General features: G+C 50.5%; 1 protein-coding gene across 1 annotated transcript; it reads left to right on the top strand.

Annotated features, from left to right (window-relative positions):
* The first annotated feature begins 20608 nt into the window (after window positions 1-20608).
* Window positions 20609-21418, top strand: SLC35C1 (solute carrier family 35 member C1). The gene has a single exon (XM_029964254.1). It carries the CDS (start codon window positions 20782-20784, stop codon window positions 21277-21279), a length of 498 nt encoding a protein of 165 aa, XP_029820114.1. The 5' UTR covers window positions 20609-20781; the 3' UTR covers window positions 21280-21418.
* Window positions 21419-22025: the final 607 nt, after the last annotated feature.

Here is a 22025-nt window from a genome sequence, read left to right as displayed (position 1 = left end):
CTAAGGAGCCCAGAGCTGGTGGTGGAGTAGGAGACCCAGCACTGCTGGTGTCCAGCTGAAGTGCCAGTAGGAAGAAACAGGGCAGTGTCCCAAAAAGCTCCCCTCCATGATCAGACCCATTTGGAAATTCATCTTCTCAGGCAGAAGTTTTAGGCAGATTTTTTTCACTCTTTCTTTTTTTTTTCCCCCAGGATGAAAATGTCATTGGTATTTTATATGTATATATATACACACATGTATATATATATATAATAGCCCTATATATATACCCTATAGTGTCTCAGCCATATGTAGTCCCTTTGATGTATCTTACGTGCAGTGTGCATCCTGGTAGCAGTGAGAGGAAGCTTCAGGATCAGTGCTCAATGTGCACAAAGGCTGTCTCTCAAGAAGTTTAACTTCACCAAAAAAGGTAGATGATTTTCCTATTTATAATTATTTTGAATCTATAAACAGGAAAAAAACCCTTTCTCTCTCTCTCCTTTCTGCTCAATTGCCAGAGAAGAGAGGAAAGCAAACAAACATAAAACAAGATGCAGGACTGGGTGGCTCAGTCAAGCTGTGTAGTGCAAAACCATGTGATGTTCTGGGTATTGCAGATGGAGCCTAAGTGGCTCAGCTCATCCTGTACCTCATATCTGGAGTTTTCATCCCAGCTGAAGAGGCAGTCAATTTGTTTTTGCACAGGACAAAAGTAAGGCTTAGTCAATGCAGTGCCCAGAAAAAACAGTCCCTTCCCTGGCACACAGTCCAGTGAAGGGAGTCAAGGATGAAGAGCTGGGTTTGGCAGGGTATGAAGACAGCAAGAGTCCTGTCTCCCAAGCAGGAGGGCTTGGGAGGTTTCAGCCCCCACCAGGGTTCATTGACCAAGCACTCTCCAAGAAGGCATAAGGGATTGCAGAGCCGACTGCTAAAATGCAGCCTGCTGTGAAACATCACAACGATTTACATGTAGATTTTAATCAGAATTGAGATGTATTTGTTTAATTAGCACCACTGTAACACAGGCTTGGATGGAAAAGCTTCACAGGGGAGTCAGGTTAATGCAGAGCTGGACGCTGGGCACCCCAGGAGAGCAGTCTGCATCTGAAAAGTCTGCTATGCTGGGGCAGCTTGATCACTGCTGCATGAGGAGCCAGAAGAGGTTTTCCAATGTGGCACCTAGCAGGGCAATCAGCTCTTGGCTTTGACAGAAGATGCTTTAGCCTGAGGAAGAAAAGCTAGGGGCCATCACAGCAGTCTGCAATGCCAGCCTAAGTGTGGCAGAAAACAGTGGTTTTTCACCAAAAGCAGCATCTGTCACTCAGTTGAGTTAAATGAGGCTTAAATAAACCAAACAAACAAACCCAAAGAGGAAGAAACATGTCTTAAGAATAGTCTGCTTTCCCAGATGGTGTCTTGAACATTTCATCTCTGCCTGAAGATAGCCCAACCAAACTAGGAGCCGGAGCAAAGGGGTGAGTGCCAGTTGGACACTCCAGAGCAAAACCAGGAGCTGCTTCAGCTCCTCTGAAGGGGCAAGGTCATCCAACTGGGGTTGCAATATGCTCCCAGCCACTCTGTGGTGGCACTGTCAGCCCAGGTATGCAGTTGCACTTGTCAGCCATACCAACAACAAAAAAACATGAAGATACCATAAAAATCCCACAGATGTCTGTCTGCATGCAAATGTTTGCCATATCAGGTGTTTCCAGCCTTGCAGAAATAACTGGGGCATCTGCTGGCAGAGCAGTGGCACTGACGGCAAGGAGCACAGCCAAAGCTGGGGGGAGAGAGAGACAATCCCACATGAAGAGGAAAGCCCAACATGGAAGGATGTGAAATCACCAATGGGACAAGGTGGACAGCAAGGCATAGTGGTCTGGGCTGGCAGGTGTCTACCGGCTGTAGAACAGGCACCGTGTCCTCCTCTGGCCATTTTCGGGGAGCAGCAAGGGGACAGGGAGTTTCCCATGCCAGGTGGGAGGGAAGACTTGAGTTACTGCCGGTGTCAGTTTCAGTGCTGACACCGGTACAGGGCAGGAGCGGGCTGAGGACTTTAAGTAATGAGGCACGATACGCCTGTGAGCTCAGTGATGGATAGAAAGTGGCATTAAATGGGACTCAGTGCGTGTCTTTATCTTGTGTTTAGCCATCAGACAGGGTGACATAAATGCTGAGCACTTAGGTCATGGGAGCTGCTGCCTTTGCTGGCCTGGAGGCAGGTAACGCCAGCAGCAGAGTGCAGAAGGGACTGGGGGCATCACAGACCCCACAGTCCTCTTTGCTTCACAGTGCTCTGGAAGTGCCCTTCTGAAAGGAAATGTATTTGAAGGTCTTGTAGTCCTGGCTTACTAAAAACTGAATGGTGATTCTTCCTCTGTACATCCAGAAGCCATGGAAAATTCAAAAGAATTTGAGGAAGCACAAGGCAAATCAAAGCTTTTTCTATCTGAGATACTCTACCTCATTACATGATCCTAAAAGAGGCATCCCCTGACACTTATGTCCCTGAGACCCTCTTTCTTCAGTGCTGTCAGCCCTGATGCCATGGGGATGGGCTTGGCTCACTTTGTCTGGGGCTGCAGCTCTTCCTCCCAGGGCAGTGCTTCAGGGGGAGCCCAGCACGGCAGAGGGCGGATGGGGCAACCCCCAGTGTAATCCTGAATGCTAGCCCTAAAGTTGGGCTCTGCAGAGCTTGTCTCAGGGGTTACCATTCCACTTGGCACATGGGCTGCCATGCTGCCTTCCACAGTGCCCCTTTGGTCCTCCTTGTCCAGGGGATGAAATGGGTTTGTCTGCTGCCAGACACCAGTGCCCTTCTCCTCCTCATCTCCTGGAACCTGCAGGTCACACTTCAGCCAGCCCAAAGCAGGGGGCTGAAACAAAGCCCTAAGGAAGGGAGTAGCAAATGCCACATGGGGACAGGCCAGAAGCCAGAGCAAGTGCAGAGGTCCCCAGCTGCATCCCAATATCTCACCTGCTGCCCTGGCCCCAGGATGGAGCCCTGCACTCACAGGGTTGCAGGATAGGCAGCTCCCGGGCAGGGGAGAAGGCACCATAGCAGGCTGGCCACAGGCAGGAGGCTGCAGGCAGGCGCTGGCACGGGCAGTGGCAGGCACACAGACAAGGCTGGGCTCCACTGCGGCAGATTGATAGGTGTCTGGTGGAAAACATCCTACTGATAGGCCGAGAACAAAATGCAAACAGGGAGAAATGACAGCTGTTCCTGTAGCTTTTCCATCATCTCTGCCGATAGCAGCCGCAGCGCCTGCAGCTCCGCGATTGATGCATCTCCAGGGACTCTGGGAGCACGGATGCCACAATCAGGAAGGATAAAAGAATTGCTGCTGGAACCCAGAGGAGACTTCGGATCCTTATCAGGAACAAAAAGGACATCAATCTGGTGCCAGGACAGGCCTGTCAGATGCAGCCACACACTCAGCAGCCAGCCCAGCAAGGTTGGAAAGGCACATTCATCCCTGCTGGGCCCTCCTCCCACCCCGGGGTAGCTCTGTTTCAGCCAAGCAGCACCAGGGAGCAGCACAGAGACCCAGCCACTCCTTGGCCAAGAAAATCCTTGGCAGGAAAGATGTGGCAAACAGAGCAGGAGATGAGCCTCTTTGGAGTCCCACCTGGCTCTGGAGGGGTTGGTCCTCTGGCCTCACGCAGCTTGACAGATCAGCCTGCTGTGCTGTGAGCCCCAGCCTGAACCATGATGCCTCATGGCTGATCCCCTGCTATCTGACCCTTTGGAGTCCTGGTGCCCACAGTGTATGGGACTGCTTTATAGAAGGCTGTCAGCGGTGAGCATTGACCCTTCCACAATGGACAAAGCTGGCATTCTCTTTTAAGCCCAGCTTCTGGGCATGGTAAGACGTAGGGACATAGCACCACTGTTGGTTGGAAAGCACCCAGGTACTTGTGCAAACTAGTCATCTGGGACTTCCAGACAAATCCTGCTTCAGGAAACCCTGCTGATGCACCCCTGATCTGTGTGAGGGGGCTGGTGCTCTCATGTCATAGCGAAAACACAGCATCCCTTTGGCTGCCACTGCTCACTGGGTGGCTGGAACTCCCCACCTGGGGACACAGGGGACTGCCATCCAAAAGGACCTTACTATTGCCTCTCCTGATGCAACCTGACCTGTGCTGCCTTCAGCTTCTTCTTGGGTAGAGCAAACAAGCTGCTCGATAACCACACTGTTCAAACATGCAGAGGTTAAAGACAGACTCACAGGACAGTCTGTCCCCTGGGCACAGCCAGGTTCTGAGCTGGCACAGGTGTCTCTATCACGGGTGGCCAGGGCAGGTGGCTCTGGAGCTGACTAGAAGGATGGAGGCTGCTGGCATTGACTCTGAGACTGCTTTCTGCAGCGTCCATGCCTCCTGCTGAAATCTACCATCCCCAGAGCCAGGTGTTGAGCTTCTTTGCTCACTGGTATGACAGGATAGGGCTGAGGGGAGCAAGGCTGATTGTAGGACTGCATGCATCCCCATCACCCCCTGTCCTCCACCCCAAAGGAGATGTATGCCACTAGGAGCATCATCCCCATAAAGCCAAGGAGAGTTGATAGGCATCACCATACAAAGAGCTTTAGCATAATGCTCTTGTGACAGCTTGTGGTGAAAATACAGCTATTTCTTAAAGTCCATTCCCTGTCTGGTGGGGCAGTAGGACAGCACACTGAGCTGTTCCCCAACCTGCAGGCTGACTCAGAAACCATGAAATGACACGGAGGCATTCTGGGATGGGCAGGTACATTAAACCTCTTATTTAAACTTTCGTGGCCATGGTGATCAGTAGCAAAATCATAAGATTTGGGTAGCAAAAAGCAGCTCTGACTTTTTAGCAACAGAAGTGTTTTGTTTGGCTCTGTGCGCACACGTACGCAAGTACACACAGCCCTCACACGTGCACAGCCAAAGGGAAACTGTACTGGTCGAGTCAAGTGTGGCAAGACCTTGTTATGGTGTGTAATGCTGTGTAAAGAGTTCTAATTAGTTTAGAAGCAAAGCTGTGTTCCAACATCTTGGGGAAATTGCACTGTGGCCATTTGAATCTCCACTGCTGCTGCCCTCTGGAGAAGGCTGGAGATTTTTCTCCCTCTTCTGGAATAATGTTTGTCTCTGTGACTATTTGGCCCGACTACTGCAGCTGATACAGGGCTACTGGAGAGCTGAGCTCCAGAACAGGAAGAGTTTCTGGGATGGGCTTGAAGTGCTGCAGCACACACAGGGCCATGCAGGGCAAGACACAGTGGTGAAGGAAGGTAGTAGGAGATACTTGGAAAAATGTGAGGATTTGGTGACAAGGTTTTGAGGCTCTCAGCAAACTGGAGAGCTGCAAAGGGTGGCTCTGGCCAGAGCCAAGGTCTTACATGGGTATCACCATTGCTGTGCCTTTCTCAGGACTGGCTGCTGCTTCTGCAAACCCAGCTTCCAATGGCAGAAGGGGCTTGGCTTGCTTTTCTCTCTCTCTCACCTCCCTTCACTTTTAAATAAGCTTCTATCCTTCACCGCTTGGAGGTACACTTTGAAAACCTGACCCCAATGCACCCTAAAAGCTCAGAAAGCAGCAAGTAAATAAAGAGTATTTTCTCTTCTGAGTTAAAAAATCACATTTCAGAAAAAAGCCCAGCAATTTTCTAACCTTTCTTGCCCTAATTCAGGAGAAAATTTTTTTCCTCTTTTCTTTCAAGGCAAGTACCTCTGGGGGATTTTGGGTTGTGGTGCCAGTGCAAAAGAAGCCAAGGTGGCCTCTGCCCCTTCTTGAGGACACTGAGTTGTCCCAGTGGCTGGACAGTGCTGTCACCTGCCAGCCAGCACTTAATGGCTGTGGGGGACCACAGCACTGCTGTCACTGACATCCTTTCCTGATGGAGAGCTTTACCATGAGCATGGACACAGCCACAGAAGCCATACTTTTTCTGAGAGCCTTGATACCCTTCTCTGGACAGGGTGACTTTGCTCCTTGGAGCCATTAGCCAGGAGCTAATGCACTCACCTAGAGCTCTTTGGTGGCCAGCTGTTCCCTGTCCTAGTCCCAGATGCCTGTCCTGGGCACGCAGGTGTCTCTGGCAGAGAGGGCAACCAGCCCTCAGAGCATCCATGGATGAATTTGTCCTCCCTTCATCTCCTCCCCACTTCTGCGCATCAGCTGTAAATGCTGGCAGGAGATTTCCAGCTGGAAGTGGGCTGCAAAGCACTGGCAGGTAATTGCTAAAGCAAGCAGGGCTGCATTAATTGAGATGACGGCAGCCAGCAATGTGCTCTCTATTAGGCTTGGCTCTGCAGCAGCCTGTGGGGAAGCAGAAAATACAGGGGAACAGAGGACAGGGTCTGCTTTGCTACAGAGATGTTCTGGGCAAGGGACTGCTCGGGGGCAGGAGGGAAACCCGCCCTTCCCCCTGGGTACTCTGAGCATTCATTAGCTGCACCTCTGCCACTCACTGTGGTTCCATACCCCTTCGGCGTGGGCTGTGCCATATCCAGCACTGCAGCTGGCTTTGCTGACTTGTGCTGGGGACCCCTGCCCAGTGGACCATCCTGCCAAAGAGATGCAAGAGGCTGATGCAGCAGCAGGGTGGGAGGCAAGGAACCATCTGTGACAGGCATGTGCGTGCCCAGCAGTGAGGGGTGGGGGATCTCAGCCCCCTTTTTCACCCCCTATCCTCCCACCTGTTCTAGAATCGTGCCTGGAGGTACCGCAAGGTCTGGGCGGGGGTTTGCAGCACCCTGTCCCCAAATGACTCATTGACGCAAAGGAAAGATATAACTCAGGCAACACGTGAGAGTGGGAGAAAAGGGGGATGATTCAGGCCAGGAGCGAGGGGTGTAAGCAGAGTGGAGCGCTGAGCCAAGGCAGAAATTTGGCCTCTCAGGGCTCAGGAGTGGCTTCAGACCTGGCTGGCTAAAGGTGCGGCGGGATGGAGTGGCACAGCACAGCCAGATGTGGTCCAGGTCCTCCTCTCTGTTATCCCAGATCCTGTGTGGGGGCACACAGCCAACCTGCTAGAGCAGAGATGCTGTCGCTGGCTTTGTCATCCCAAGCCACTGCTGCTAAGCCTGGACTTGCCAGCCCAGAGGGTTCACAGCGTATCCAAGGCTGCTCAGCTGCTGGGGAGGAACCAGGCGCTGTGGCCACAGCAGCTGCTGGCTGCAAAATAAATTGGAAAGGAACAGGTTAGTTGCTGTGGTTTGCCTGCAGCAACAATGAGATAAGCAGGGCTATCATGAGGTGCCCAGAAGGTGGGCAACAGTCAGCAACCACCTATGCCATCCTTCCTGCTGGGTGCTACCAGCTGGACTGCTCTGGAGATGGGTGCTCCTGGAACAAGACTGTTCCATCCACCTGCACCACTGCCCAGGGAAGGCTGCCACCAAGATGAGGGACCCTGCCCTCTGTGGGGACCAGAAACCAGCTCCATCTGCCTAACACTGGGTGCTGCAGAGATCAAATCCACTCTAATCAGAGGTGTTCCTTTCAGCTCAGTTACAATGCTGCCCGCTGAATTGCAGGGGAATTGTTCGGTCACAGACTTCAGGAGAAATGGTTCAAAAACCACCCAGTATCATAAATGTGGGATGTGAGGGGCAAGAATGAGGGCAGAACCCCTCCACTGTGTAAGCAAGGGGCTTGCAGGCACTTCATGGCCCAGAAATGCTGTCTCTTCCACACCCAGCATGTACAGGCTCAAGGATGGGCACTGACCACCTGCAGGAGTATGACCATCTCCTCTGGCCCTGACCTCCAGGGGCTCAGGGACCCCAAAGGCGGAACCCCACCGCATCCCATAGTGGGGCAGCTGGCAGGGAGACAGGAGGAGTTGGATGCAGCTGTTATGGCAACAGAAGTTCTCAAGATAGGGAAGGGAAAAGGCACTCTTTAAAGCATGTTTCCATGGCAACAAGCATCTTCAAAGGCCTCTATAACACCCCAGAAAATTAAAAAAAAAAAGAAAGAGGTTTCCTTAGAGGTAGGGACTTCTGTGAGCTGAGCTGCCTCAGGTGCTTTGGGAGTTAAATGAAGAACTTGGGCCTTCCTGGGAGGGAATGGGACCAGCTCTGCAAGGCAGAAAAAGGGGGGAGCAGAATTTTGCAGTGCAAGGGCTGTGTCATGCCTCCTTCCTCCCCCACATATTTGGGGTTTTTTTTGCTAGGAGGGCCTTTGTTCCGTAAGATGGCCAAGGCCAGCAAAGAGGGCAGGAAACAAATAGCTTGGAGGAAGCTGAGGGGCAAGGAAATGCTTTGCTCTTGCTCTGGCTCTTCCAACCTTGCTTTCTCTACCAGGTGGAGGATAACCCACAACATTCCCTCTCCAAGGGCTTGTGGACTCAGCACCATCCAGGGATGGGGGCTGTAGGTGGTGAGCTCCGGGTCAATACTGCAGCTGGGAGCATGCGGTGGGACTTCATGCTGGGGACAGGGATGTGGCATCATGGCCATGGCTGATGTGACAACAAAGGGCCAGCTGCCTGTGGGAGCAGCGGTGACAGCCTACTACGTCTGGGGATGGGATGGCATGGGATGGGATGGCATGGGATGGAGCCAGTGTGGTCAGGCACCAGCTCCATCGTGCACAATTCTGAACCTTTTTTGTGCCACATGTGCTCTGGTGCTACAGGATCTTTGAGAGGATAGTCCAAAAGGCTTTTCTTTCTTCTTAACACACACCCCTTGACTAGAGAAACATCAGACATTCCTGGAGGGACAAGAGCTCCTGACAAAGGTTTTAGTCAGCCCTGGCCCCTGCATTGTGTGCTGGGGGAGTAGGTTACCTGAATTGGGCACCACAGTGAATGCTTTCAGAAGGGGGCTTCAGCCTGCTTTGCCTTCTTTCTCCCTTCTCTTCAAGGGCAAATTTGCCCCAGCTTTCTCTGTTGCGTGATCACAAGCCTTAGGCTCACTTCCTTCATTCTCTCGGGGTGCTACTTGGTGTGCAGGTGAGACACTGCCGTGAGCAGAAACAGGTGTCTCATGGACTGGCTTTAGAGTCGTGAAGCACATTAGTCAATGCTGAACTGCAGCCTTTTTCTCTGCTTTTGCATTGTAAAGAGCTATATAACCACTGCTCTCACACACTCCTTTACCAGGGACTCCAGGCACTACTATGGTTGTTGTCCCACCCTAAAAACAAAGCCTCTTTGCTTGTTAAAGAATGGTAAGCACTGACTTTTCTTTACTTTGGGAAGCAGGGATAGAAGGGTGGTGTGTAGCAGAAGTGTCCTGATGCTGAACAGGTCTTGGCTGGAGGAGCTTTTTGAGACTGTGGAAAACCATAGGGTCTCCAAGTCTTTAACAGCTGTTCAAAAAAAACAGAAAAAAGACACATTCCAGATGGCCAATGCATTCTGGATCTCTTCAGTGTGGGATGCACTCAATTTTAGCTGATATAATTTAATCTGTGGGCATTCTTTGCTTCAAACAAAAGAGGTTGCAATTACAAGGAGGGACAATACTAGTTGTCAGAGCCCTGCTATTGTCATTTGTTCTCTATCAGAGTACTCCCTGAGAGGTTATTGACCTTCCTGAGAGGATATCCACCACCCTCAGTGTCTCGCTCCACATCAGCAGAATATTGCCCAGACCCTTCTCTGCAGAAGTCTGGACTTCCATGCCTTATTTTAAGTCTGCTGCTCAGCTTGATGACTAACAAAGTCTATGCTCAAATGATGCAGACTAACATGACTAATTCTGCCAGTAGCCCCTTGGGATGCTGGAGAACAAGCACTTTCCCCAATCCATGCTCTACAATCACATACATCCACTGGTTTTTGCCTGATGCAATAGCCCCACACATGCTCTGGTCTCTGGTTCTATCGATGGATTTTGAGAGGATACCTGAAAAATCCTTTGAGTGCTTTTTTTATCTAATTATCTGCAACAACACAACATTATTGGCAAGTAGTGCAGGAGAGTTTGGGCTTACTCAGTGTAACAGGCTAGAGGTAAATTTAAAAGGACAAGTAAACCAGAAGTGCATTAAAGGGCTTCCTTCAGGTGTACGAGTGAGGGAAAGATTCTACATGATCAAAAAGGTGCAGCTTAAAGGACTGTCTGAGCTGGCTGGATACAGCAGGGCTGCACAGCAGAGTATTTTCCTAGCTCAGAGGAGGCAGCAGGGGAGCAACCCAGAGCACAGCACTGACTGCCCAATAGTCCCCTGTGCTGCTGCAAGGGCAGGAGACACCACAGCTGCACCCCAGCTACTGTTAATTCCCATCAGCAGCTCCAGGTAATAATATCAGGATCAGCCATCGACTTCAGTTATATCTATCAGGCAATCAGAGTCACAGCAGCCCTGTTAGCACAAAAAGAGATGTGAGGACCCACGTGCGGGGGAGAGTGGAGTTCAGCACAGGGTGTGTGATGAGAGGCATGGCTAGTGATGCTGGGGGACTGGCATAATGCCATTCCAACTGTGCTGGGAAACATGGGCAGGGGATAAGCTGGAGACAAGATGCACACCAACTCCTCTCCCTGTCAGCCCCCAGGCACCTTCAGCAGGACCAGTAGGACATATTGTTGTGGGACTGTCTGGGCCTGTGAGATGTTTCCCCTCCGGCCTTTGGTACTTGTTTCTCTCCAGCCTGTCTGCCCCAGCTGGCAGAGAATACTGGGAATCAGAGGGAACCAGGGTGGGGGCTCAGGGCAGAAGTTATGTGAGTGCTTGCATTCAGTGAGCTGTTGGGAAAGGTCTTTATATGCTTTTTATACCCTTTGAGGATTAAGTGGAAGCAAGGAATGGATGCCTGCTGAGAGAAGGAGTTTTTCTTATCAGAAAGGATGTCTAGATGGTTAAAAAAATCTCAAAGAGACAAGAAAACTGTTCATTCTGACTATATGGACCTTGAGCCAACTCACACAAAAGGGGGCAGTGGAGATGCAATGTCACAATACACACCTCTGTCATCAGAATACAAGCTGCTCTGAGGAGCTCTGCAGCTCCTGGGTTACATTACAGTAGCCAACAGCTCCTCTGTGAGGCGTAATATGGCCCTTCTCTGCCTTAATCCATGGGATAATTTGCAGGGTGCAACTTGCTCCATGCACTGGAGCACTGTCAGCTGCCCTCTTGCTGCTCATATCCTACCTGGTTAATACACAGAGAAAGAAAAAAGGAATTGCTTTGGTTGCACTGCAGCAGGAGCGCCGAGTCACCTTCCCAGTCCCATGCCCAGTCTGAGCCTGCTTCTCAGCCTCACACAGGTTTTTCCTCCTCAGCTCTCGCAGGCTCACAGCTGGATGTCCAGAAGCAGCTCCTGCCTGTGGGCAGCCCATACCTGCTCTCTCACTGCTCCAAAAAGTTTGGGAGGTCAGGGCTCCTTGCCTCATTTCCTCCCACTCATTCATGGGTGCTGGGCTCTCATGGGTCCTTCTTTTTAATACTCTGGGTGTGAGAATGTTCAGCATCGTGCCAACAGGAGACGGACACTAAAAAGTACAAATATAATATGGTGAAAATCTCCTGTGCAGCCAGCTGGAATGGCAGGGGAGGAGGCAGCTGGGGAGAACTCTGCTGTCAGCATCTGCTCTGCCCTGGATTCCTCTGACCAGGATTTTTTCTTCTGCGCTTGGGGTGCTGCATCCTCATTACCAAGATCCTAGGCCACAGGGAGGCTGAGGGTTCCATTTTATTACTTTTGGGAAACACAGCTCACAAGTATGTTTGATCCCCTGTACTCCATGCCAGCTCCTGTCCCCCTGAATTGCCCACAGGTCCTTCAGGTACAACAAAGCTAGGTGCTGGCTTTAAAGCATCCAGTCCTGCATTTGCAGTGTGGTCTTCGTGCTATCTATATTCATTTAATAATAGCCAAGGCCCAGTGTATTCCCTGGCAAGCTTGACCTAAATTCAGCAGCAAGGTTTGTTCTGCAGCTTGCACTGCAGCGGATGGGAAACTCTGCAGCCGCTGGGGGAAAAAACAAACCTTGAAAGGGAGAAATTTGAATTGAATTAAATCTGAATCAAATCACAGCCATCTCCTCTGTGTTTCTTTAATTGGAAGTTCAAATTCAGTTTATTGTTCCCAGCTCCATCATCTTTAGTTTCCAATGTGCAGCAGGATTTGTGATCTCAAATGGTTGTAATTGTTGTGCAGGGAAATTTTGACTGCTGTGGCTCCTAGAAATTGGGCAAGGTCTATGGTGTAGTTTGGATGACGGTTTACTAGGTTTCAGAGTTAGCCTTGAGCAGAAGGTTCCTGCCTCTGTGAGGCATTATTGGTTTCCTCTTTCATCACCTGTAGAAGGTATTCACTGGGCTGATTTATTTTGTGTTACTGCCGTGATACTCAGGCATAAAGGGTATAAAGAGGTGGCTTTAACAAACTGTTCTCAGGGAACAAGAAAATAGCCAAGGCTTAATAATGACAAGCTAAACAGGTCTTATGCACATGCCTTTAACCACCGTAACCCCAGGAGTGTTAGAGCAATGATATCCTTAATCCTACCCTACTTGGCCAACTCTTAACTTTGTTAGTCAGCTCCCTGGAGGAGGAGCAAAAGCTACTCACGTATGTGCAGCTCTAAGCCATTGGCTACGCTCCAGAAAATGGTCCTCTCTGCTGCTGGAGAAAGATGCTCACCAAAGCTTTGCTTGAGCTCATTCAGACACATCCCTTGAAGGGATTAATGCTCAACAGATCCCACCTGAAACATGCAGAGAAAGTAAAATGCCACTTTTCCCTGGAGAGTGACAACAGGTATACTGTTGGCTTCAGGTGTGGGCAGAAGCCAGTGCTGGAAGCTTTCTGGTAATGCCCTGTGCTCCTGAAGAAGCTCAGGCTCTGACATCCTCTTTAGAAAGGCCTTTCATCTACCTCCACCATCTCAGTCAGCTCAGCAGTGCTGACTGATGGAGCAGTGCTGACTGATGGAGCTGACTGACTGAGCTGGGTGGAGGAGGATGAGGAGAGAGATGCCTCAGCTGGCACTCCCCAAGCACACATCAGAGCAAACCAAGCACCTGAGGGAGCCAGGCAGGGAACTTTGGAGCCCCGTTAGGGATGGATGCTGCCCAATTGGCCACCAAAGCAGGGGGACAACCCTGCCACACCAGTTCCACCTCTTACCTGAGAAGCCAACTTCAGCCCAACCACAGAGAATGAAGCCAGAGCAAAGCGAAAGCGGAGTCACGCTTTGGTTTCTCCACCTGACCTAGCCTTAAAAACTCAATTTGAAGATGGCATTAGGGAAGTAAGACATCGTTTATCAGGAGTGACAGATACAATCTATAAATTAACACACTTAGCCTGGGAGTCAGGAGGCAGAGATATCTATCACTTCCTCCCTGGCAGGCTGATACAGGCACACAAATTTGGGCAGTTCCCCAGAGCATCGTCTGGTCTCCAGCGGATCTGAGGCCCCAGAAGTGCTGGGGGGGCAGGTGGGGAAATTATATGGGAGAGACCTGGAGAAGAATCAAGCATCTGATACCACCTCACTCTGTCCTCTGTGTTCTGGGGTCAAGAAGACCCCCAGCCAAATGAGGTTCATGTCTCAGTCCAAAAGCATAGTACATTTTTAAACACAACATCAAGGCATTCAATATGTGATGAGTTGCAAAATGGCTGCAGTCCACGAGGGAAAAGTTGGCTATTTTAAGATACTTCTACATAGTTTGCCCCGAAATAAAGGATAATCCATGGATGTTTTATTTGCTTTTTACAGGAGACTTACACAAACATAACTTTACATACATTCAAACTACTCTCTCTCTGCTCAGTAAATCTGGGGTCTTAGCCCAGCCCTGGCAGGTGCTGGGTGGCTTTTGGTGATGTCTGGCATGACTCTGCTGTAAAAAGACACGCAAACAAGGACATTCACAACCCTGTCACAAGGCTCTTGTCTCACTGAATCCCTTTTCTACATAAAACCAGAGAGTCTGAGCCAAATGGTGTAAACGGGTTCAATCAGGATGCCCTGGCATGGCCTTGCTCCCATCCCAGGTAGCTGGTTTCTGCATCAGCCGCTCCCTGTGGGGAGGAATGGCCGGTGGTGTTGCTGAGGGGACCAATCCCTCCAAGGGACAAGGAAACTTAAGTGATTAGGGGGCTCAGATGGTGCAGCCAGGAAGACTGTTAAAGGCCTCGTAAATAAGAGCCCATGTAGACAGCAGCTACTGTGGGGCTTTATAGGCCTATAAAACACCCTGAGCTGCCACGGAGGCTGGAAGGGATGGGTAGGAAATCTAATTTCACAGGATTTAAAGCAGGTGAGAGAGATATAAATGTGTGTTTTTAATAGTAATTAATGCTGCCATTCAGAAGCACTTAAGCACTGGGTTCAGAGAGTTTCCAAGGGCTTGCCTCATAAATCACAGCCCACTACCTGCCCGCCCTACTCCTAGGGAGCTGGGCTGCTGTTCCCTCACCTGACCTGGCCTTGGCAGTGGGGGAATTTCCAGCTCCAGGCAGAGAGCTCAGCATCTCTGCAGACAGGCTGCTCCTGAGCTATGGCAAGCAGATCCCCAGTCACCCGTCCAAACGGGGGGCCACCCTGGGATGGTGTCTGCTTCCATCAAGGTTCTCCCCTTTTCTTCAGAATCAGAGGGACAAAGCAGCAGCTTCTTCACATCTAGCTCACTTTTTTGCCGTGGGCTGCCAGTTTTCACCCTGCCTTGTTAAGTCATTTCTGCTGCGCCGGCGGTCAGGTCCCAGCCAGTTCCTGCCTGGTTTGAATGGAAACGAGAGGCTGCCGCAGCTCACAGGGATGAGGTGGAGATGGGCGGGTGCACGGGAAACAGCGTATATAATCCGTGATGTTTTGTGTCATGCTGTGATTTCTAATTTGTCAACTGGGCCTTTATGGTCTGATTCCATACTGTTCTTGGGCAGTGACAGACGCCAGGTGCTTAGAGCAGCTCAGCATGGGCAGCTGGAGATGTGCCCCTTGCCTTAGCATCCCCACGCACCCACAAAGCAGTCGGAGAGCTCCCAGCCCTTGCACGATGTGCACCAACTCCCGCCTCTCACGGCTGCAAGCGGGCAGGCGAAGCGGGACAGCAAGACCAGGGTTCCCCTCGACCCCAGACCCAGCCCTGCCCCAGTCTCGCCCCAGTCCCGCCCAACTGCGCCCCAGTACAGCCCCAGGCTTGTCCAAGCCCTGCCTGGGAAGACTCCAACCGTGTGCCAGCCCTGCCCTCTAGTGTTACCTCTGCCACAGCCACACCTTATAACTCAGATCATTTCCCCATCAGCGCTGTTTAAGATATTCAGTAGAGACTCAGATGTGACTGTTTCAGGCAGATCTTGTCTTTCACGCCGGGGGAGCAGGGCAGGGGAAGGACTCGGGCTCAGAGATTTGCCAGATGGTGATGCTGTAATCTGGGTTGGAAGGAAGTTGCTATTGTCTTCCCCTCCTGTGTCTGCCCATTGTCAAAGCAGATGCCCACCATTTCCCCAGTCCAGGGGGGAGGAGGCCAGGGAAGGACAAGACAACCAGGAGAAACCTTCATAAACTATTTCTTATGTTAATGACCACTAGGAAGGAGTGGTCTCCCCAGCCTCCCCATGGCCATTCCTACACCCAGGGAGCAGCTGAAGCAGAGACTCAGATGCCTGAGATGGGAGTGAGGCCATGCTAGAGTATCGTGATTGAACCCGTTTACACCATTTGGCTCAGCCTATTTCTTAGGCTGCTGCTAGCCACTTAAGATCAGTGAGATTATTCAGACTGGGGATTCAGTAAGCCCCAGATGCAGAGAGAGTCTGAGATGTGGCCAAGTGTATTAGCTGATGGGGCACCTGCACTGCTTCCAGAAACACATCAGGTCTGCAAAGCCCAGGGCTGTTTTAATGTGGCAGAGCCATTGTAGAGGTCCTGTTGGACCCCACTGCCTCTCTACAGAGCTGAGTCAGCATGACTGCTCCAGGGGCCTGGCACCAGACATGCAGAGATGTGCAGGCAGTGCTGGTTTTGATCCAGTTTCAAAGCTGGTTTGGATCCAGCTGGGAGTTAGCCCCTTCTGGACTGAGCTTCAGCAGATTCTGTATGAGTCCCCCCATGTTCTAGGGTCCAGGAAGGTGTCTGAGCTGGGCGTAGCTGGATTCAAGCACTCTCCAGCTGGTGCCACCAAGCTGCTGGAGGACAGTATGTGGGGCAGGCACCAATGCATATTTGCAGCAGCTGTCTGGGCCAACAAAGGTGGCACAGAACCACAGCTAATAAATCCACCTTGATCAAAAATGTTCCTATTCTGCAGTGACATCGGGCTGCCTCTGCACTGGACTGCCCCAGTGCTCTATGTTTTTCCACAATGAACCTGCAGCAACTTCTATTATCCTGTACAATAGAGACCTACAGCAGCACTACCCTGCCAAGGCGATTTCTCCTACAAACTAGGGGGAGTCTGGAAAGATGCTGTAATAGGAAACACCAGTACTAGAAACAGGTGTTATTTGAGGACAATACTGAGAGATTACTCTATTCTCTCCCCCTGATTCATGTTTATTACCCTAGCAGAGAGACCTGATTCAGCTATTCTAAGCTGATAAATCAGGCTTAGATTTTGCATTGGCCTTCTTCTCATATATTGATTATCAGCAAATACTAAATAATGGTGTGACAGCTGAGACCTGTTGTTATTAGGCAATATCTTCAGTTCAAACTTGAAACCTTGAAAGCTCAAGCTAATACACAACCAGGCAGCAGGGCAGGAAAACGTCAAGGTCTCGTCTGCATAAGGAAGTGCTGTGGTTTATTATATAGTAGCATAATAAACATCTTCTGTAAGGAAGTTAAAGTTACTTATCTTCTCCAAAAACCAGGTTAAAAGGTAACTTCATCTGCCTGGAAGCGCTTGCTTGTAAGAAAATCAGCAAAGTTGTAATAAGACCCAGAAGTTGAAAACTTGAACCAGGCAATGCCAAGTATGAAAACGAGTGTGCATTATTTAGTGGGAAAGAACTGCCACCAGAATAACATTATAGTGCCCTATGGAGTTCAGTCTCCCTGGAAGTATTTTTAATCAAAATTATTTTTTTTTCAGAAAAGATCAACTTTAGTTCAAGCAGGAGTTAATTCAGGGAAGCCTAAGGCTGGTGCTGTGCAGTAGGCCAGGCTACATTGTCTCAACAGCTTCAAATAGCATTATAACCTGTTTATTACCACCTTTACTCTGAAATTTCTAAATCACCTACAACTTTAAAACATCTTCCCCCCAAAGCAAAGATCCTTGTGAGGCAGGTAGGCAGACGCAGCTATGCAGAGTAACTCTGCCAGTTAGTTTTTGTACCTTGGAAAGGCTTTATTCAAAGCACTTGTCACAACCGTGCTGTAGACAAGCTCTGCCTAGAGAGATTGACCAGCACAACTATCACAGAACTACTTGATTATTCAAGAATAATTTTATTTTGGAATACACTGTCAGCACCAGGGAGTTATATTGGCAGAGCTGAGAGAGCTATTCTGGTCAATTCTCCCACGTAGACGTGCCATACATGTGTGATAAGGCTGTAGAATAATCCCCCAGGAGAAGCAATGAACATTTTATTGATTTGGATATTTCAAACTTCTGCAAGACAAAGCAATCTTCTGTGCACTGAATGAGCAGACAAGATGGAATTGAGGACTGGGTTTGAGGACTGCTCCAAATTCTGTGTTTAGTTTAGAGAAGGCATTCTGAACAACACTAGCAAGTGGCAGAGAGGGGAAAAAACTATCTATATCTGGCTCTGATTCTGCCAGAGGCACTGTCATTCTTGCAATGTTAGTGGCAAGAGAGGTCATTTCCTTGAAATTCAAGACAAATGTGTGATGCTGAAGCCACAGATATGTGTAACAGGCCGTGAGGACCTCTAGAACCAACCCAGTGCCCCGCACCTAGCTTATTTGCTTTCTTTTCTTCCCTGACCAGTGCCATTTATGGGAGGAGGGCTGGGCCAGGCACTGGAAGAAGGCAGATGGGAAGGGACAGAGGATAGGAAGCTTGCAATGAGTAAGTGCTAGCTGCACTTCTCCCAGTGGAATTAAAGCACAGCTGAGCTAGAGGGGACAGTAGCTGGTTATTTCGATAGCAGCTTTCCATGCCTGAATGCCAGCTCCTCTGCAGAGTCATGATCTCTTCTGTTTCCATAGCAGGATCTGCAGGTCTGCATCTGCGGGATTTCATGCCCCACATGAGCTCAGGCAAGCACCATGCATGCCAGCACTCCTGGCTGTGCAGGCAGGCAGAGAGGGGAGGTTGGTGAGGTGAGCGGGCAAAACTCACTTGGGGTTGCAAAGGCTCTACCAGGTACCCATCTCAAGGTGTAAGGGTGAGAGAAGGTGCTCAGCATGTACACAGAAGTCTCCATCACCCTGTGTAGCATTTGGGCAATCCAAAGCAAGCACACAGGCACTAACTTTCTCTGTCCAGAGGAAATGTGATTCTTATCAGCATGCAGATGCTGTTTAAAGGGGAAGGGCAGTGAGGAAAGGCAACATCTTTTACTAAACCAACTGATGAAGCTGGGAGAAAAAAAATCAACTGTGACTTCAGAGATTTGAGAAAAGTATGTTATGCCTGAAACATTTTCCAGCCACATCAACTGGTCTAATTAAATGCATCATTTTTGTCCCCACATTTTTCTGTCCTTCACAACTGTAAGAGCACAGACTGCTATGGGGGCCATTAAAGCTTCTGGCCTTGCCTCCAAAATCCTCTTAATTATGTCCCCTGCAAATTGCTGGGCCCCAGGACATTGCAGACCAGACACTTTGCAGCAGTCTCAGCTGAAATAAGGAGTGGGGGATCATACTGACCAATGTTCGACACAGAGCTCACTGCTGCCTCCCCCGCCACATGGAATCTGGCATTAATTTTAATTTATTTCATCCTGTCCAGCAGTTTGAGTTCACAACATGCTAGAGTTTGGTACTGAAAAGGCTCCTTTGTTAGAAAGCACCATTAAGAGAAAGTGGGACATTTTGACATGTGAATATGGGCAGATGAGTCTTTTATACCTGGAATGATGATGTGGAACTGTGGGGTAATTGCTTTAGCATGAGAATGTGTGCAGCTTACCCGAATACTCAGGCTACCTGGTAAGTAGTTAGCACCTGTATAGCTTACAATGTAGCCAGGTAATGCAGAGTTCAGCACAGGCTGCAGCGGAGAGGTTAGTGGCATTGGCAGAGACGTTCTCCTGGTTAGATTTCAAAGTTGTCACAGCAGCAAGGGGAACTAGGCAGCCAACTTCCCTGTGCTAACCTCATGAGCTGTTTGCACTATGTTATCATGCCTACTTCATTTAGGTCGTATCAGGAAGGTTTTATTTACCTTAAAAATGCAAACCTTATTTCTGTACAGAGGGCTTAAGCAGCAGAGCATAGACTTGTGCTTTGTGTGGGCTGTAGACAAAACCTGTGTTAGCAAATCAGTGCATGTCCAACATCCAGATCCCACTTGCTCCAACCAGCATACAAAGGACGCTGACATAAGCCAGCAGAGCAGTGTTGTTCCCAACACTGGGACCACTACTAGTCCCCTCCTGCTGCCCACTGCCCAGCGTGGATGGAGTGCTGGTCACCATTAAGGACCATGAGAGCAGCAGCCCTTCCCCAGTGGCCCCGCAGGGAGCCTCTCACTCCTGGCTGAGTGGGGTGACTGAGGACTGCGCTCAGGGGACTGCTCCTCGCTAAACTGCCCTACTTGCTGGCTGCCCCTGTTGTCCCAAAGTAGATTCTTTCACTCAGTGTGCAAGAGTCCAATTCTCACACAGAGTCGAGGTATTTGATTGATTTCCAGTTCTGCGCAAGAAGGGGTGCTTGGGTGGCAAATCCACAAAGCCAGCACCATCTCTACGAAAACTGTACACTATTTATACATTTTAGCAAACAAAGGCATTGTTTGCTATGGAACAAAGGTAGTTCATTGGCTACAAGGGTTACCAAGTTTTTATTAATTAGCATTCTATCCTCTGTTGGTTAATGCTAATTAGTCTGCATGCTCAGTCTTTCTTTTCATTTGGGTCGGTGAGTCGGTGGTTGCGATCTCCCCCTGCCGGAATTACCTTTTACCCAGTCGGAGCTGATTCAACACAATCTCTGGGCTTTGTTAATATCTTCCTTATCTTGGGGGTTCTGACAAATGTCCTTGTGGCCCGTAAATTCTTCATTCTTTGTGTCCACTATCAGTGGTGCATCCTTCTTCCCAAGCTTTGTTAACCTGCCCCTAGGTCTGATATCACTGAAATACGTCGAGCCCTAAGCCTTAACAAGGCAATTCTACCGACAAGCAATTTGTCTTTCTAACACGTGGACATCACTTGTTCGCTGCTATCTGTTTCACGGTAAATCACCTTTCTTGTCGATTAGGCTTGGTAGTATACAAACAGCAAACATGAAAGAGCATCCTTTCTGAAGAACATTTTTACACACCCCACGTTTCCCAACATCCCCGCTGGCCCGGCCGCGCTGCCCGGGGCGGAGCGGCGGCGGCGGGGGCCGGGCCCGGGCCCTCCCCCGAAATGGCGCGCGGCCGGGGAGGCGCCCGAGCGGCGCCCGCGGGGCTGTGAATAAAGGCGGCGGGCGGGCCGGGTGGCGCTCCTGGAGGCGCGGGCCGGCAGCGGAAGCCGGGCGAGCGGGGCCGGCGGCCAGGAAGAGGGAGGCCGGGCCGCGGCCGGCGGCTCGGCCCGCCATGAGCAAGGCGCAGCGTGACGCGGACGGGGATCACTTGCCGGATGGCCGCTGGGCGGTGGCGCCGCCGACCCGCTGCTGCCGGCGGAGGGCGGCGGGGGCCGACGGGCCGCCCTTCCTGCTGCGGGCGCTGCGCCATCGCCGTGGTGGTCTGCCTCTACTGGTTCACCCTCCATCGCCATGGTCTTCCTCAACAAGATACCTGCTGGACAGCCCCTCGCTGCGCCTCGACGCCCCCCTCTTCGTCACCTTCTTCCAGTGCCCCTTGACGGCCGCCCCTCGTTGCTCGGCCTCAGCTTGGGGGCGGCCTGCGGGCCCCCCTGCTCCGGCCTGCCCACTCTCCGCCTCGACCCTAAGGTGTCCCGCAGCGTCCTGCCCCTCTCCGCCGTCTTCATCGGCATGGTCACCTCCAACAACCTCTGCCTCAAGCACGTCGGCGTGGCCTTCTACAACGTGGGGCGCTCCCTCACCACTGTCTTCAACGTGCTGCTCTCCTACCTGCTCCTCAAGCAGACCACCTCCCTCTACGCCCTCCTGGCCTGCGGAGTCATCATAGGTGAGGGGGAGCAGAAGGGGCTGCACCGATCCTGCAGACAGCCCCAGAGAGACAGAGGTGGAATGTCTTTCCCTTGGAAGTCATCCCCATATGTGTGGCAGCTCCCTGGTGAGGTGGGGTAGCTCAGGGCTCATGCCTTGCTCTGCCTCCGGCAACTTGCTTTGTATGTCTGGAGGATGTGGATAACTCATTAAGAGAGGAAATTACCCTTGACCGTGGCTCCCTTTTTCTTTTGAGCAGTAAAACCTCTCTGGCCCCTAATGATGCTTAACTTACCTTACCTTTTTTCTTTTTCCCCTGTACAGGCCATAAAAAAGCAGGTGGCTTTCTCCCCGTTCCCAAGTGCTTGTTCATTATTAACTTTGGTAACAATAACATTTATGTCAGCACCACTGGGCCCATGCAATGGAGCCAGCCAGTTCAGATAGGCTGAATGCATGTGATGAATGGTTAGCTGATCAAACCAAGCGTAAAACACCACTAGAAGATCTGGTTGTGTGGTTAGGATGTAGGGCTGGGCATTGACTGGCTTAACGGGGATGCTTGCAAGTCTTTAATTCCAAAGGCACTGGGAATGCCAAAAGCTACCTTCCACTGGAGGGTCACTTAGATGCCAAGAATGGTGGAATGTTTATTTCAGTCTGGTTCCAGGTGAACCTGTGTTCACTTTGGTGTTTAGACAAGTAGATGGATTCAGGTGAAAATGAGAGAAATCTCATCTCCATAGAATAGGTGAACAGGAACAGAACTACTCTTTTTTTTTCCACCCAAGTGATGCAAGCAATTGCTTTAGCTAATCTATTGTTTGGATACTGCCCAGGAGTATGGTGTCTGCCAGCCTTACAGAGTTTCTCCAAGGCTCCGTCCC

Source organism: Manacus vitellinus, unplaced genomic scaffold (assembly GCF_001715985.3).
Source record: "Manacus vitellinus isolate BGI_N305 unplaced genomic scaffold, ASM171598v3 scaffold_6_pilon, whole genome shotgun sequence".
Classification (NCBI taxonomy): Eukaryota; Metazoa; Chordata; class Aves; order Passeriformes; family Pipridae; genus Manacus; species Manacus vitellinus.
This window is presented reverse-complemented; position numbering and strand designations above follow the sequence as displayed.

What these genes read in the sequence shown, in the direction of transcription:
- SLC35C1 (XM_029964254.1), top strand. Translation starts at nt 20,782, where the DNA reads ATGGTCTTCCTCAACAAGATACCTGCTGGACAGCCCCTCGCTGCGCCT.